The sequence below is a fragment of the Vanacampus margaritifer genome, chromosome 1 (genome assembly GCF_051991255.1).
Source record: "Vanacampus margaritifer isolate UIUO_Vmar chromosome 1, RoL_Vmar_1.0, whole genome shotgun sequence".
Taxonomy (NCBI): Eukaryota; Metazoa; Chordata; class Actinopteri; order Syngnathiformes; family Syngnathidae; genus Vanacampus; species Vanacampus margaritifer.
In genome coordinates this window covers 27,161,948-27,179,995 of record NC_135432.1, presented here as the reverse complement: position 1 = coordinate 27,179,995, position 18,048 = coordinate 27,161,948, and the positions used below count along the sequence as shown (strand labels likewise).

Sequence of the window (18,048 nt, the reverse complement as noted above, 5' to 3'; positions counted from 1 at the left end):
CCAATTGGTGAATGCCCCGTCTATCATTCTCTACATCTTTAACTTCTTTTCCAAGTTTATGACGCTTTCGCCATCCGACTCGGCTCTGTTCCTCCTCCATATCTTGAATATTTGCCAACATTCTGCTCTCCTTTTCCTGTAACTGCCGCGCTAACTTCGACATATCCCATGTTCCAGGTTCTCCGCGAAACAATTCATCCTTCTTTAATTTCCGAAACAACTTCTGACACCGTTCTTTTTCCTTCTTAATTCTCTTACTTTCTATTCCACTAATCAACTGTGATTCCAGCTTAGCGTAATGACCATTAATCTCCGACCAGACTCCAGGGGACCCGAGACCCTCATCACACTTTCTCTTATCTGCCATCCTTAAATCCACTCGCACGTGTCCTAATCACTTCTCTTGCAGTCCAATTTTAATTTTTACATTCACACCGCTTCCACACTGATACGTAAATCCCAGATTTTAAACCGTATCGATACGTAAATCCCAGATTTTAAACCGTATCTAACCACGAATAGTTCCAAACTATTCTAGTAGGTAAATCCCAGATTTTATACCCTACTAATGTCCACACTGTTACACTTTTACGCCGTTCCGCTCCTCCTTTCTCTTATAATTTAGCGTTGCCAATGTGCAGAATTTGAAAAGGAATCTGCTTACCTTATTTGACTGTGGATCCAAGAGAAAAGACGGTCGGAGGTATGGCTTCTTTATCAGGTCGTCACCTGGTGTGGACGTGGATCCCAGATCCCCGAGTCCCAGACTCTTGTGGTTTTTCTCGAAGTCCCAGACTTCTTTTTTACCTCTCCTGCATCACGTCGGGGTCACCATAAATTGTTGGAATTTATTTCTATATTAATACAAACTCAAGTTAATAATCTGACTCCAATTTGTGACCTTACCAAACTATCACCCATCCAACAATAGCATGCTCGTTCTGCAATAGAAAGGTATCAGGAAGCCGGCATTTTCACACACGAGTGGATTTATTCCTAACACTCAAATCTAATACATAACAGCTGGGGTCCCGGGTCCCTATCAATACAATTCTATACGTCTCTGTCTCAAGCAGCCGACGTAGTCTCTTCCGAGTTGCCCCAGTGAATAGTTATACTACACAATATTTAAATGACACAGAAACAAAGGCATCCTGACATTATTCTATTGGCTATGTGTTTTCTGCAGTTTAACTTTAGCTTGCTTTTCATTGGCCGATCTTCATCCGCAGCGTCACTGGGTGGCTTCTCCTGTTTTGTACTTTTCCGCCCAGGTGTAAAACAAATGTGGTTTACAACCTACTCTGACTTTATCGCGGCTCTGCATCTCCCCCTGCAATTAGCATCCTTTGTTCTGCAACATTCCATTCCTAAAACCCCCACTTGCACAAACTCTTAGATTCCTTTAATATAAAAGTGGTTACTTAAAATGTGTATTTTAATTTAATTTTCTTAATTGATAAATTGCTTTACTAAAAATATTGTATATATTTTAAAATGTTTTATTTGATTAAATAATTGTTAGTTACGAGTGAATTCCATCCATTTTCTCAACCGCTTATTCCTCACAAGTGTCGCGGAGTTGCACTGAACTGGTTTGGTTGCCAGCCAATCACAGTTAATTACAAGTGAATTGTATCAAGTACCGTATATAAAACAAAATGTAGTTTTTTAACGTTACATTGTTTAACATTAGCGGTATATATACACGCAATAGCATGTTTTGGCACAGAATAATATTAATAATATTACTCCACGTTTCCGTCTATTTTTTAATGGCAACCTCTCTCCACCCCGGTAAAATGTGTCACTTATCTTATGTGAGTCACTTTTATTCCTAGGTAAAATATTCCTTATATGTGTAAAGCTAAAAGTGGACCTACGCATTCTCACGGTTCGGCACCTGTGGGGTTTTTCTCCACAATTGCGGAGGTGGGAGGTTTAGTAGGAGACTCTTTTTTTGTGGAATGCGCAGGAGGTTTATCAGCATTTTTTTCCAAATAATAATAATCCCGCGAATAAATATATTTATATAAATGCCTTGGATCTTGTTTTTTCTTTTTTAACGCCTTGAATCTGTTCACTGAATTTGGAGCGGACATGACGTACTACGAGCTGTCAGACAGGAAGCACATGGTGGAATGCGTCCCAGTCAGAGAGGGCTTCGCCACGCTTCTTCACGTCCACCCCGAACCGCTTTGATACTTGGGCTTTACTCAAAGCAAAGAGGGGCAAGAAGAAAGTTATCGGTTTTCCCTCGCGCGGTCAATGTGTACACATTAACATAGCCTTGCCATTTTTTTAAATAATATTTTGTTATTTACTTAGCAATTTTCTAGTTCAGAGACCAGTGAGGGTGTTTTTTTGATCTCATGGCAGGAAACCGTTTTAGCGGACAGATCGGCGATAACGTCCCAGAGGACGGACTGACGGGACAACAGTTGGTAAACGGAGGAGATGGACTTACATACAAGTAAGTTCATAAGCCTTGCGCTCCTGTGAGTAGACCCCTCACTAGCCCCTACATCTTCATGTTCATCATTCTTAACCTCGTAGAAACAGGTTGAGGAAGCTCCTAGCTGCCCCAGTGCGCTGCGCAAGGTCCATAAAGGCATGATCGGATGAGTTTGGTGTGGAGCAACACGCCTTGATCAAGCCCTGACCTAAACAACTTCAAACACATTTGTGATGAACCGTAATGAAACAAAAGTCAGATCAAGTTTGTTGTAGTGACCAGTGAGACACGCTGAGTCCAAATGACCTAAAATGATGCGTTTATGGCCACACCATACCTTTTAACCGGGGACAGTATACATATAGGTGACATGCCTAGTAGTGAGTGCTGCAATGATCTCAGGGCATCATTCATCCATCCCTACGTCAATATCTTTTCTAAATGGCACTAAGTAGCATTGTTTTTACTAAGCATCATTTTTTTTTAATCTATTAATAATCGTGGCATGTGAGGGAGAGAGAGAGTATTGGATGTTGATCTGAAAGCTGTGTTTAAAGATTAATTTCTGTTTATCTTGAACCCAAGTTCTATACTATTCTAAGGCAATCACATGACAATTATGCAAACTTCGCATGTTAGGAACTAAACATGTTTTCCTCATCGAAATGTCACCACTATATATATACCACAAGTGTGAAGATGGTTGCATGTATGTTGCCAGTACTTCACAATCTGTAAAATATGCTAGTTAATGCTAGCTAATAAGCTATTTTATTATGCGTTTGACAGTTTTTTAAAACCCAATTTTTGTGAAATTTCTCTGTGTGGAGGTTGCATGTTCTCCCCATGCTTTAACAGGCTTCTTCACACATTTCAAAAGCGTTCATACTAGGTTAACTGAAGAATCCAAATTCTCCATAGTTGGGAATATGAGTGTGAATGGCGCCTTGGTGCCTTGTGATGGTCTGGTGACCAGTTCAGATTAAACCCCACCTCTTGCTCTAAACTCACCCGCGACCCTGAGCGGTCGTATAGAACATGGATGGACTGTTGAACATCCTTGGGTTACTTCAAAGGCAATATATAAATCTATCCATCCTCTAGTGTAAACTAGTATTATTTATTTGTTACGGGATCAATTGTTTTTTCAAATTTATTTACCACCAATATTTGAATGACATGTTACCGGTAGGTAGGTTTAGACAAGTGAAGTGGGGGTTAGAGCGACAAAATGAAAAGATGATGATTAATCGTCTACTAATCTATTGTCAAATTAATTGATTAAACTTTTGATAATTGATTAGGAGAGACCTTGTTTAATTAAAAATTGTCCACCCAAATCCTTGGAATTCAGTCTACAAGTTAATACTCTCTACTTTCTGGAAAGCAGTCCTAATATATTTGTGTTGAATCAAAGTAAAACATTTGCTAATAATCAAATAATCCACAACGTTTCACATGATGTCATGCAGCCTTCTGTTCCCTCAAACTTTTAATTGTACAATCAGAGAGGTGTTTGACTTTAGAGCTCCCAAACAGCACTTGCTGATTTGGAACCTGGGCCTAGTTATATTTCTTCTCCAGCCTTTGTATCACCGCAGTAAAAATAGAAGTGGTGCATTCTAATCCAATGTTTACATTCACACTTTTGACATCATAAAGCTAATGATTAATGCACAATAACAGGGAAATCTTCTTTTTTTAAACCCTCTATGAACCAGGAAGTGATGGATACCTTCACATGTTACAGTAATTCAACCATGTTCTGTTGTTTGTTTTATGAGTGTCTGAGTTGATCAGTATGAATGGAACTGAATCGCACCTTCAAAACAGAAGTCACATGCTTCAACAGACTATCATGGGCATCATGAGTTCTGTTTTTAGTCTTGCCGTCATCATGCATCCATGCTACTTGCGCGACGGGTCCACATGCTTTGAAAGAAGACTCAAGGAATACCGTCATTCAGAAGCGTGGTGGCCATCGGGAATTTCAGGGCTGTCCATTTCCGGCTCAGGCCCCGCCATTGGCTGGTTTAGGCTGCAAATTTGATACAAAATGAATGGATAGATAAAATAAAACACGAAAATGAAGTAACACTACTCAGCCTCTAAAGATCAATAATGTACAGGAAGTTTTTAGTAGTGATTGCTGGAATAAGTAAAAGTTTTACGTCAAACAAAAAAAATGCAAAAGATGAAGCAAAACAAGCTGACCTAAAGTCTTAGATTTACTGACATCTGGTGTGAGGTCAGATGGCTTGTTTGATACTTGAAAATTGTGATGGAATCCACTTTGAGATGTTCCACTTTGGATACTCTGCTATAGAAGCCTATTAAGAGCTAAACCTTGTGTTCTCACTTTCAGTGACTTCCTCATTCTGCCGGGCTACATTGACTTCACTGCAGATCAAGTGGTGAGTCGAGATGAATGGCCATCACATGTTTACCAACATGGCAAATCTGATTAACGCAAATGTGGTGGTATTAATCTGCAATAAGATGAGTATGAAATGATGTTTGGAGAGGGAGTAAAGGATTACACTAAAGCTCATCATGAATGATTCATTACAAATTACAGCAATGAATTGTATAATCCCCCACAAATACTCTCTAATTTGGTAAGAACCTGCGCTGTTTAGTTTATTTGCAAGAATTGTCGATGCACCAATCTGCTCTCAAACTTAACTTGTGATTAAGTCACATACATGCTGTCATTGTATGGACATTAGTGTTGCAATTATTTTAATAATTGATTAATTGATGAATCTGATTAAAATAAACATGTTTTATTTTCAGTCCTTTTATTTAAAAAAAAAAAAATGTGTCAAATTGACAGCGCAGAAAACACACCGATATAAATTATTATTCAGATTGTAGTTTGGTCCGTAACATGTCAGGAAATTCTTTGTTGTAAAAACGTATGGAATTTTCAACAGTTAGTATGAAACCGTCTGGTAAACAATTTGTCTTTTGGGTTTCTATATATTTGAAGCTTCAAATATTAACAAGTCTGGTTTGTGAGAGACTGCGCAAAAAGAATCATGGGAAGATTGTTTATGCTGCATGGTTAGGGTTTTTGGAAGGAGAAAGGAGGGTCAAAAGACAGGAAAGCAAGCAGTCTGTTCTGAGTACTGCTTATCAGTCAAGGTCGCTTCAATATTGCTTCATGTACAAGAAATGAAAAACTCATTGTTAAAGAAAATACAGGTTTCCACAATACAGTACAAACTTAAGATAATACATGCTAAATAATTATTTTCCATAACCAAGCCACATTTGTGAACACCAACTTTTACGTTGGATTTTGAGAAAACGAAAAGATATTCCGACATTTTTCATGGAGGACTACAAAAATATGAGAATATCTACTGTTGAGAGGCTGTCATTCCGTGGATTTGGACAATTTTAAATTAAACAAGGTCTCTACATGATTAATCTGTTTTCACAAATATTTGTTGAATGATTTAATCAATTAATCAATTGACTAATTTAGTTACTTGTCGATTAATGATTAAGTGTTGTCCCTTTAATGGACATGTAATGTAAGTGCACTTGTCAATTCTCCTTCCGTCAACAGGACCTGACCTCGGCGCTTACCAAACAAATCACAATGAAAACTCCTTTCGTATCTACCCCCATGGACACAGTCACTGAGGCCACCATGGCCATCGCTATGGCAGTAAGTTTGATGCCCATAACTCACTCACTCGGACTGCACTCAACTGGCTCACACCATTAAGTCTACCTGCACCATCTCATGAGATCAAGACTTATATTCTGTCTTCAGAAACATTTTTATGATCTGCTTGTGTTGACACTGCCAGAGACATATTGTATTCATTAATTAACAATATGTTAAGCCCGCTTCAAATCATATTGCCTCATCTCCAACCAGTTGTATGCTCTTCTCCAAGTTAACAGGCGGTATCGGCTTCATCCACCACAACTGCACTCCAGAGTTCCAGGCCAACGAAGTTCGTAAAGTCAAGGTATGGAATGGTGACTGATATGTTTGGTGTCACTAGTTCCAGTAGAAATATAGCTTGTTATACCGTTCCCATCCTCGTTTTTCCTCCCCACTGCAGAGGTACGAGCAGGGCTTCATCACAGACCCGGTGGTGATGAGCCCTCAGCACCTCGTGAGGGACGTCTTTCAGGCCAAGGCCCGCTACGGCTTCTGTGGTATTCCCATCACGGACAACGGCAAAATGGGGAGCAAGCTGGTTGGCATCATCTCTTCGCGAGACATCGATTTTCTCAAGGAGGAGGAACACAACCTGCCGCTTAGTGAGGTGGCTGATATTTCATTTTGTAATTATGAAGTTGGGATTAGGTAGGTGAATGTCCTTTTGAAAGCTGAGACAGAACTATCCTTTTGGCAAGTCAAATCAGCTTTAGGCGTACAGATGCAAAAATAGAAAATGTACCTTCCTGTTACACTTGAAAGAGATTATGTTAATCTGTAGATGCCTTACTGCATCCAGCACATGGTCTCATGAAACCACGCGAATCACAATCAAATTACAAGACTGTGAGGTCATTCTGACGTGAAATGTGCCGTGAGAAGTTACCATATTTAGTTAGTTAATGTTTCTGTAGCTCATTTGTGTGTGACCTTTTTGACAGGTAATGACAAAGCGAGAGGATCTGGTCATTGCTCCTGCTGGTGTGACACTGAAAGAAGCCAATGAAATCCTACAACGGAGTAAGAAAGGTGAAGACAATTTTGGATTTCCTAGTGTGTTTGTTGTTTTTTGTTGGTTGTTGTTCACCTTAAGTTTGACGTACAGACAAAATCCCTATTGACAATTGACATGGAGCTGTTGCATGCATGCATGGCCAATTGTTGTAAAAAGTAGCATAACGTTACCACAGACACTATGTTGTAGCCGTTAGTTTACGTGATTATTTTTGCCGTAACTGGCAACTCTCCCGCGAGTGTTATTTTGCCGTGATTGTCTCTGATTTGCCGTGAAAGCTTGTAGACATTTACAGGCGGTTATGAATAACGCAAATATCCTCATTTAGGCCACTGCGCGGTCGCAACGTGCAAGCCGTCACGTCGAGACCACGTAGGCCGGTTACCATTACAAAGTCACATCAATTAGGTGGCGAGTTGCCAGTCACGGCAAAATAACCACCGCGGATTGTATCTAGGCAAACCAATATGCGAATAATAATAAAAGGGGGACAGCCGTCGCCGGCCGGGATTTCCGCCACACGTATCTCCGGAACGCTAAGTCTTACCGGGGACATAAACACATCACTGGACTCGACCCGACGAGAGCTTTCCAACGGTGTCGTTCCGGAGGTAGAGGGCCGACTAATGCCCATATTTTATCCGAGGTACGCTCCAGCGGCCCTGGGATGCTCGGCCAACGGCCGGTACTTTATCTAACCACCGCCTGCGTTATCATATCTGACCTCTTGTAACCAAACAACCTCCACATGACAAATGTAGCTCCCACTTTAGAAATATATTACAAATAAAATGTTAAACTTACATCTTTTACGTTTACAGTCATGTCACACACCGCTGGGACCGATCCATTATGTTTGCAAATCCAGCTCTGAACAGGCTTTTCATTAAAAGGAACCCCAACTGTCATGACAAGTTTGCTCTATATTATTAATTTGGTTGTTACTAACATAACGATGAGATTCATTTTTCAAAAATCATTTCCAGTTTAATACATTTTAACTTTAAACTTTAACTTTATTTGGACGTATGCCGCTATTGTTTTTACGTTGCAATGCATTCAGTGTGTCAATGGCGTAAAATGGTGACAGGCTGTCTGCCGAGCAATGTGAAACGCCTATAAAAAAATAAAGCAAGTTACGTCTCCGTAGCGTTCCTAAAGGGACAATCAAAACTCTTAATGCGTCTTGTGACTGACGAGAGCACGGCATGGAGAAGGGTGACTCTCCAGATCGCATGTTGTTTTTTTAGGAACGCTATGAGACTTACTTTGCTTGCTTTATAGGCGTTCCACATTGCTCGGCAGAGAGCCAGCCGCCATTATGTCACTGAGCACTGAATGCAATGCGACGTGAATAACAATGGCGCCGTATGTCCAAATTAAGTTTCTACAAAATATATTAAACTAAAAATGATTTTTGCAAAACGAATCTCATAGTTATGTTAGTAACAACCAAATAAATAATATAGAGCAAACTTGTCATGACAGTCGGGGTTCTTTTTAACAAAACAGTCCTTTGGGAAATACTGTCGATACGCGTCCTAAAAAAGTAAAATTAATCCACTGTCTTCTCAAAGACTCAAGACGAAGGAAGCAACCACTTGTTCCTGATCGTTGTTTCCCCATTTTTCTCCACGGAGCGTATGAGCGTATTAAGGGCTAGAGCAGCCAGCTTCTTGAATTTTTTGTGGGCGTGACAAACCTTTACCAGTGGCGTTGCCACTAACCCGAAGGGGCGGGTCGAGTACACTTCCGTGACTTAATGATGTCAAACGGTTATGGAAGTTTAATCTGCCCGTTTGAAGCACAATTTTGAAAAAGGAGGAGAAAGCTAAAGAAGTCGCGGACAAACTTTTTTTTTTATACCTGGTTGGATTGTAAACAGTCCAGGGATGCATATTATTGATAGACCATTATCAAAAACCCCACTTAAGTGCATTTTCATACTATGGGACATTTAAGAGTTTGACGTGTCAATATTGCAACTCCAATGGACGCAGGAGCCGTGTACTGTGCCAGAGAAGCATTATATAAAAACAAAACAGTTCTGTGCTCTGCCATTGTTGTCTTGATTGAACCTATGTTGTCCATTTCCATGGAAACATAAAAACAAACATCTTAATCCATGCTCCTCTTCCAGGCAAACTTCCCATTATAAATGATGACGGCTGCCTGGTGTCCATCATCGCCCGAACTGACCTGAAGAAGAACCGAGACTTCCCTCTGGCCTCCAAAGACTCTCGCAAGCAGCTGCTATGTGGCGCCGCCATCGGCACGCATGATGATGACAAATACCGCCTGGACTTGCTAGTGCAGAGTGGGGTGGATGTGATTGTACTGGTGAGGACAAAGACATTTTAAGCACGCATTTGTTAAATAACAGACTGCCATTTTCCACTGCAAGGCACATACTCAGCTTGTTGTGGTTCTACTCGCTATTAACGCTGTTCTATTGGCAAAAACTGGTACGATTTCCAGTCCTTGTTTAGTCTTGGTTACAAGTTTGCAGAGGTGATACTAAGACTGGGCAGTATATAAAGTTCTACCATGTTATTAGTTCCACTTTTGAATATTTTGCAGGATGGGAAATCCTCTAATTTCACTTAATCGCTGTTGTTGCTGAATCTTAGCTTACCCTATTGGTGTGTTTTAGCTCAGGATGTAACATTGTTGTGTGCCACTGTCTTCACAATGCTGCAGTTTCTTATTTTCTTGCTGCCTCCTCATTGATCAAATGTGTCCATATACTTTGACCAGCATCCCCGTTTTAATAAGTACAGTAAATATAGGAGACAGTCATTCTCCACTGTTTGTTGCCATGTCTGGTAACAACCCATGCATTGAATGTGGTGTACAGTAATTTCTGGACTACAAGGCGCACCTGACTATAAGCCGTGCTAGCTAAATTTGGGGAATACTCGAGTTTGTTATATATATATAAGCCGCACCTGACTGTAAGTCGCACATGTTTTAATGTTACCGCACCGAGTTCCTGCTTTCTTTTCCATAATGAGAGTGCAAATTGTCTTGCTCTCGTTCTGTCTCTCACAGTATTTGGGCTCACTTGGTTTGTTATGCTCTGCCTGACGCTCTTGCGCTTCCTTTATAGAGCGCCCCCTTGTGATCTGATGGATAAGCTGCACCTTTTATTGGCCACAGGGTCGAATGCAAGTGAAAAAAGTAGCGTCTTATAGTCCAGAAATTACTGTAATTTTTGCAGTGATTTCATTCTGTGCTTTGGTAAGTTGAACGCTGTCCCAAATCAAGGCGTAAAGTTGAGCTGATGGTGTGCAGTGGAAAAGAAGCATCAGAATTTGCTTCTGATTTCGTAGTCATTTTTCTTGTCGTTTATCTCAAAATAATGAATGATGTTGCATCCTCCATTTACAGGATTCTTCTCAGGGTAATTCAATGTTTCAAATCAACATCATCAAATATATGAAGGAGAAGTACCCAAACCTGCAGGTCATTGGTGGCAATGGTAAGCATACACATTTTTCAGGATTTCCCCAAAACATATATATTGTTTGATATGAACTTTGTGATCAAGCTAAATACCATAATGAGCTTTTAGACAGTATTCCTGGTTGGTTGACTAAATGCATCAAAAATAAGTTTTATTATTGTAATGAACCAAATACTTAAATGAACATTAATTTAATGGTTCAGAATTCGATTTTCTGTAATTATAATTAATTTAGAATATACTTAGTGCCCAGACTATATTTCTCCAACATTTTTTGTTTGGTCTTGTCGTTCAGTGGTGACCACTGCTCAAGCTAAAAACTTGATTGATGCAGGAGTGGACGGGCTGAGAGTCGGAATGGGCAGCGGGTCCATTTGCATTACACAGGAAGGTAAAACTGTATAAAGCACACACTGTTCATCATGGCAACATTTTTCAGCCTTTTTAATGGCTCTCAGTCCTGTGTGTAATAAATTGATGGGAGGTTTGTAGTGGGCCTGCGAATGGACCCTCTTTCATATAGTCTGACAGACGAAATGAAGGTCTTGTGTAAACCGAGTGTTCAACATCTGTGACTTGCTACCCGCCCCCCTTTTGTGTTGAAAGCAAATGTCGCACTGATATCGCCACACATCTAATTATCTCAACGTGCGGCGCTGCAAAAATTGTGTGAGCTTGCACTTTGTTCACCGCAAAATCCCACACCAGGGAGTTCTTTAAAGGCACAGGTGGACAAATCGCAGCTATACTGTTATGCCTAATGTGTCAACTCAACAGGAAAACACACCTTTGCTACCTAAATATTTAAAAAAAAAAAAAAAAAAAGTATTTTTAACTCATTCACTGCCATTGACGGCTATAGATGTAAAAAACTATTAGTTTAACATTTTTTCCCACTTTTGTTAACAAGAGTATGAAAACCTAGAAAAAAATGTTTATTGTACATTTAGAACATATATAAAATTTGTGATTAATTGTGAGTTAACTAGTAAAGTCATGCGATTAATTATGATTTAAAAAAATATTTTTAATGATGTTTTCTTTAAAAACAGAAAAAATATTAAAAAATGTTTTAAAAAATAATTAAAAATACTTGGGAAAAAAAAGAAGAAAAAATTATTAAAAATTAGGGGCGTCAGGCGATTAAAATTTTTCGTAAATTAATGGCATGACGTCAGTAGTTAACACACTATTAATCATAAATTTTATATCTGTTCTAAATGTAAAAAAAAATTCTCTAGGTTTTCATACTCAACAAAAAATACATTTTTAAACTAATAGAAATAGTTCTAATGAATTTTTTATGTCTATAGCTGTCAATGGCAGTGAATGAGTTAAGCAGTACAGTACCGGTACTTTAATTGTGTGACGCAGCAATATTTTTGCTTACGGTTATCATACCATCAGAATTTAATATTGGCACATGCTTATTTGAAGAGCAAGTTAAGTTTTATTTTTGAGACATGATCTCCAAACTGTCCACTTCAGAGATTCCACTGTGTTTGTAATGTGTTCTTTAGAGTTGTACATTTAGCACCTAAACAAGTAGTGTTTGATTGATTTAAGCTTATAACCACCACATCAAAGACTTTATATACATTTTTTAAAAAGTAGTTTTTGAGTCTACAGTATGTATCTCTGCTAAGAGCTCAATGTTTCTCATTACCAGTGAGGTTAGTTCACAATTCACAACATGACTCTTGAGTTCACATATATCAGGCCTTCTTTACAAATAATCTTTTTTTTTTTTTTTTTTTTTTACCTGTTACTGTAATTCAATATCAATTTAACCCTGGAGAACCAACAGGGTCAAATTTGGCCCCTATAAGACCTTTTTTTTTTTTTTTACAAATTTAACTTCAAAAGTCCAGAGTGCCACTTCTGACCCCTGCATGGGGCCATCTAGTGGATGAATATTGCACTTACATGAGCCAGAGTGGTGGTGACAAGATGGCTGGCAACATGCTGTTTTGTTGAGCTGGAAATCAATCCAAACAAAACCATCTTCTCAGCAAACCATCAGATGGTAAAATTGTGTTTTTTTGTTAATCTATTTCATATCATGTTGCAGAATGCCTAGGAGTATGTTTTATATATATATATATATATATATATATATATATATATATATATAGATAAATTAGCAACTCTGAGCTAGTTAAAAAAAAAAGGTTTAAAATTGAAAAAACATATATTTTGGTGTTCAGTGAACTTATAGTAGTCATTTAATGTATAATTCATAATTTTCCAAAGAAGAAAAAGGTTCTTGGGTTCTCCAGGGTTAAGGCTTCATCTCTGTAATCTATTTTTTATTTTTTTTTACCTGTTACTGTAATTCAATATCAATTTAAGGCTTCATCTCTAAAGATGTCAAATGAATACCATTTTATTGTGCAATTTATTTTGCATGTCAAAGGCTGTAAACGCTGGCTGTCATGTTAAGACAGCAGACTGTGTTCACATCTCTGTAGCTAAATGCTCCTCCCCTCTTATCTTCTGAACAGTACTGGCCTGCGGCAGACCTCAAGCCACAGCAGTTTATAAGGTGTCCGAGTACGCCAGACGCTTTGGTGTGCCCGTCATTGCCGACGGTGGCATTCAGACTGTCGGACACATCGCCAAGGCACTGGCACTCGGCGCATCCACAGGTATAAGTCTGATAGACCTCCAGATTCTTCATTTTTAACCATGCTTTCCTTATGAAAAATTTGAATTTGAATGAGTCCAGGCCTCACGGTTCTAAAGTTCGGAATTTGAATCTGAGCCCTGGCCTTCTCGTGTGCAGTTTTCATGACATGTTCTCCCTGTGCTTGTGTGGAATTTATACAGTTACTGTTGCTTCTTCGCACATTCCAAAAAGGTTAGGTTAGGTTCATTGAAGACTCGCTCAGAGTCAGCTGGAATCAGCTCCAGATCACCAGTGACCCTAATGAGGATTAGCAGTATAAAATGCAAGAATGGATGGATGATATATGAATCCCTTCAGGGTTCAATATTTTAACTTTCCTAACTGTCAAGTGTTAAAAAAAAAAAAATTTTGTCTGTCATGTTTGAACAAAAAAACAATAAACACACAAAAGGCCAAAATGTCTTAATTTTTTGGGAGAAGTGTTTAAGTGATAGTTACTGTACTGGTATTTTTTTTTTTTTTATCGCATTGTTTATAGACTGTTTAATGTTTACTGTATTGTGACCCAAAGCTAAATAAAAATATAGGATTCGGTGGTGCATGTTAGTTTATAAACCACTTTTCTGTCACAATTCAGTTGTCCCTTGCATCTTTGTGCAGTGATGATGGGCTCTCTGCTCGCCGCCACCAACGAAGCTCCTGGTGAATATTTCTTCTCAGATGGCATCAGGCTAAAGAAGTACCGTGGCATGGGCTCTCTGGATGCCATGGACAAAAACCTGGGCTCCCAGACCAGATACTTCAGGTGTGAAATCATACTCCTTAACCTTATAGGAAGGAGACGAGTGCAATATGAAGAACACTTCAAGTTGACCACTAGGTGGCAGTAATCAGCCTGTGTACTCACTGGGTGTCATAAATTTGATCAAAAATACCAACGTCATACCAGAAGCTTAAAATAAAATAAAAAAATGTGAAATTGTCGTAGTAGTCAAGTTATTCAAAACAATACATAGACTTTATTTGAACTAATATTTGTTTATAGACCTCAGGCCTTTCAACGTGATATTTTTTTCAGCATATAGCTGAGGATAGGTTCCACAGGAAAATCTGCATGCAAATTTACCTTATGCCACAAAATATTTGCGTTATTGATTTGATCAAAACACGCAGACTCAAATGTATACTCAACAAAAATATAAACAACCCATTTTTTATGAAATTAACTCAAAGAGCTAAACAATATCAACCATTTCTCACAAATATTGTTCACGTACCAGTCCAAACCTGTGATAGTGAGCACTTCTTCTTTGCCGAGATTATCCATCCCAGCTCACAGGTGTGCCTTATCAAGATTAGACACCATGATTAGTACACAGGTGTGCCTTAGACTGCTCACAATAAAATGCCACTCTGAAAGGTGCATTTTTGTTTTATGGGGGGGGGACTTAGAAAACCAGTCGGTACTGATTGAAAGAAATTGTGATGTTGTGTATGTGGTAAAAGTTTTATATCTTTGAGTTTATCTCATGTTGTGTTTATATTTTTGTTTGAGTATATGTAACCTAACTGTGTTGACTCGATATTGTAAAAAAAAAAAAATCCAGACTTTAAATCGGGAGGCGATATACTGCCTCAAGTCTCCCGCAGAATGAGGAAATGGCAGAGTTGTATGACACCTGTCATTGTCTAAGAGATTTAATAGATTTGTTCGCAGGTGATTTGAACACGATCAACGTGTTAAATTGTTAATAATGTGTCACAGTAACAGATGATGTGGAAAAAGACTAATACTATCGATTGGTAAACAAATATGAAATTGACCATATTTAGACATACGAGGCTTCCAACCGACAGTGACTATATTAAAAAGGGTCAATGAATGTCCCTTTAGCCCCCACAATTAACTCTTTTACTGCCACACGTTATCCAAAAAACAACCCCGACAGTGCCCGTCGATTTCGAGCATTTTAACTAATCTTTTAAGGCAAACATTATTATTCCGTTCTCCAATAATCACCATTTGAAAATGGGTAATTTGAGTGACATTGAGCGAAAATGGAAAAGATAAGGAGAAAAGAAGCTTTTTGTGAAAAGATAACATTTTCTGCACAACAGTGACTTTTGACACTAATATTTTTGTTTAGTGACGCTCTAGGAATTAGATTTAATGTGACAAAAGCTTTGATCTCTCACGTCATCCTTGAAAACGTTCTATTACATCATATCAATCTGTTTCACTGCAATTGCATACACCGGCAGAACATAGAAAACAGATACAATGCTGCCAACTGCTGGCCATAGTTAGTTTTTGATTTCACAAGCCCATTGACCAGGCAGCGCTGCACAACATTGAGCCCATTGAGAAAAAAACAACATAGCAGCAGACGTCAATGAACGTTTTTGGCGGCATTCATTTGTTTTTTAGTAAACGTTATTAAACGTTTTTGGCGGTAAAATAATTAATTGTTGAAGCAAATTTAGTGGAATGCCTGTTCTTCCTTTGGGACTCTTCCTTGAAATAATACCACCTTAAATGATCTCATTGTTGTTTGTTAGGACAACTGATCTGTCATGCGTTTGTGTTTGTGTCCACAGTGAAAATGACAAGATCAAAGTAGCGCAGGGTGTTTCAGGAGCTGTGCAGGACAAAGGCTCCATTCACAAGTTTGTCCCCTACCTGCTGGCCGGCGTCCAACACTCCTGTCAGGATATCGGCACCAAGAGTCTCACTCAGCTCAGGTGCACACAGACGGACGGTGCATATAGTGCATGCTGTGACATCATAGTGCTCAACTTTGTGGTGTGGGAAACGTATACTTCTGCTTATTACCTCACAGTATACTTCTGCTTATTACCTCACAGCTTTCTTCCTTGTACAGAAAGTTTGCGTGGTTTACAATATATTACTTGAGTTGTGAGGTCTTGACACTGGTTAGCTCTTGGTCAAAGACTTGAGTGTGAAAATACTGAATGATTTAGGGCCCAAAAACATTTCTGGTGTGCTACACAAAAGCACACAAACCGCTTTAGTTATCTGAGGACAGATCTGCCAACCTACAAATACACTTCGTAATCGACAAGAGATTTTTTTTTTCCTCTTCAAAGTATCACCCCCTATCGTTGTGGTGCAACTATGTGCTGACCAATTGTCTTTTTGTGTCTTATGTCAGAGCCATGATGTATAGTGGAGACCTGAGATTTGAAAAGAGATCGGCATCGGCTCAAATGGAGGGCGGCGTCCACAGTCTGCACAGGTACGAACTTGCACGGGACCGCACCTCAAGCCATTTGGCAAGAGGTGCCGCCATTTGGGCACAGTACAGTTTCTTCATTTCAGCGATTGCTCAGGGTTCCACTTTGAATAAACACCGGAGCCGTCGTTCTTGACAAGAAATGCCGCCGTCAGTCCTGTGATTTGTATCTTTTCTTTTCATGACAGTTATGAGAAACGTCTGTTTTGAAGAAGATCCTTCAGCTCTGGAGACTGTCCTTCCAAAACAATGATGCCAAAATTCTCTGGGGCTTCTTTCATATGATCTATTAATGTTGTCACACACATGCATGACATCAGAGCATTTCTATTCATCAAGTCTTCCAGTTATTTAGCGTCATCTATGCATCCTCAAATATTGTGTGAAGGACAACTACACCTTACCAGTCAGTGCACATGTGACTGTGTCCTCTAATTAATGCCTTCCATGTTGTGGTTACATGTCCACTATAAAGTTGTGTTCATTTTCAAAGAATAAAAGTTCAGCTTTTTTTCACAAAAGGTTCTCATTTACATTTGTTAAAAAAAAAAAAAGATTTAGCAAATAAAACCCGAATATTGCCTCATAAGTAAGTCTTAATTTGTTCAATGGGTGGAAAAATGACAAAAGACTTAAATGTGTGATATAAATTGAAATATGTATGCTATTTTTATTTTTATAAATATTTTTTTACACGTGGCATGTACAGCTAAAAGATTTAACGAAAGGGCTGGTATAAAAAATGTTGCCCTTGCTTGACTGGTGATAAAATGAAAAAAAAATTAAGATGCTTCTTGTAGCTCGGTTATGACATCATTTACCAATAAATTAATACTCAGTGAACTGATGGAGGAATAATATTAGTTTGTCTTCAAAATGATAGTTTGAGGTCAAAACATTATCTCCATACAGTTTGTTGTGCAATCCGAAATGAAAGTTACATAAACAATTTCATGCCTTTTAATCACAAATAATATATTATTTCATATATGAGCTTCAATAGGCTCCAGTTCACTTGTGAACATAATGAGGACAACCGCTATAGAAAATGGGTGGATTCATAATTCAAGTAATTATCTGTAGTAATAAAACACTTTAAAATGTATTTTTCACAACAAGTAATTGGTCATGTTCCATGACCGCTCACCTGCAACTCGTTTCCTGGAAGGATCAGGTAACGCCGACACATCCACCGGACTTTCCAGGCCTGACGTGCGACAGACCTGTGGGAATTGTAGTGGTCACACTCTGTTGGTCTCACCTGCCTCATGTCTGCTTATATCATTGACACACACACTCACAGTTAAACGGCATCAAGGTGAGTACAGTAGAGTATGTGGATTGTATTACAACAACTACAGTATACCATCAACGCTACTATCTAAATTTCATTTAGCTAGAAACTTCCAACTTCCATTTGAGATATTACAACAACTGCACAAATACTGTATAAAAAATAAATTTCAAACATTTGTGTATACATCCGTTTCACCATATTTGACACAAATAGACCCGCGCATGTTTAATTTTTTTCAATAAAAGTA

General features: G+C 38.7%; 1 protein-coding gene across 1 annotated transcript; it reads left to right on the top strand.

The window, feature by feature from the left end:
* Positions 1-2,107: 2,107 nt before the first annotated feature.
* impdh2 (IMP (inosine 5'-monophosphate) dehydrogenase 2) lies at positions 2,108-17,025 on the top strand. The gene is made up of 14 exons (XM_077549006.1): positions 2,108-2,473; positions 4,821-4,869; positions 6,033-6,134; positions 6,370-6,444; positions 6,541-6,747; positions 7,082-7,169; positions 9,296-9,495; positions 10,546-10,636; positions 10,917-11,012; positions 13,126-13,269; positions 13,911-14,055; positions 15,849-15,992; positions 16,424-16,507; positions 16,693-17,025. Exons 1-14 carry the CDS (start codon positions 2,373-2,375, stop codon positions 16,712-16,714), a joined length of 1,548 nt encoding a protein of 515 aa, XP_077405132.1. The 5' UTR covers positions 2,108-2,372; the 3' UTR covers positions 16,715-17,025.
* Positions 17,026-18,048: the final 1,023 nt, after the last annotated feature.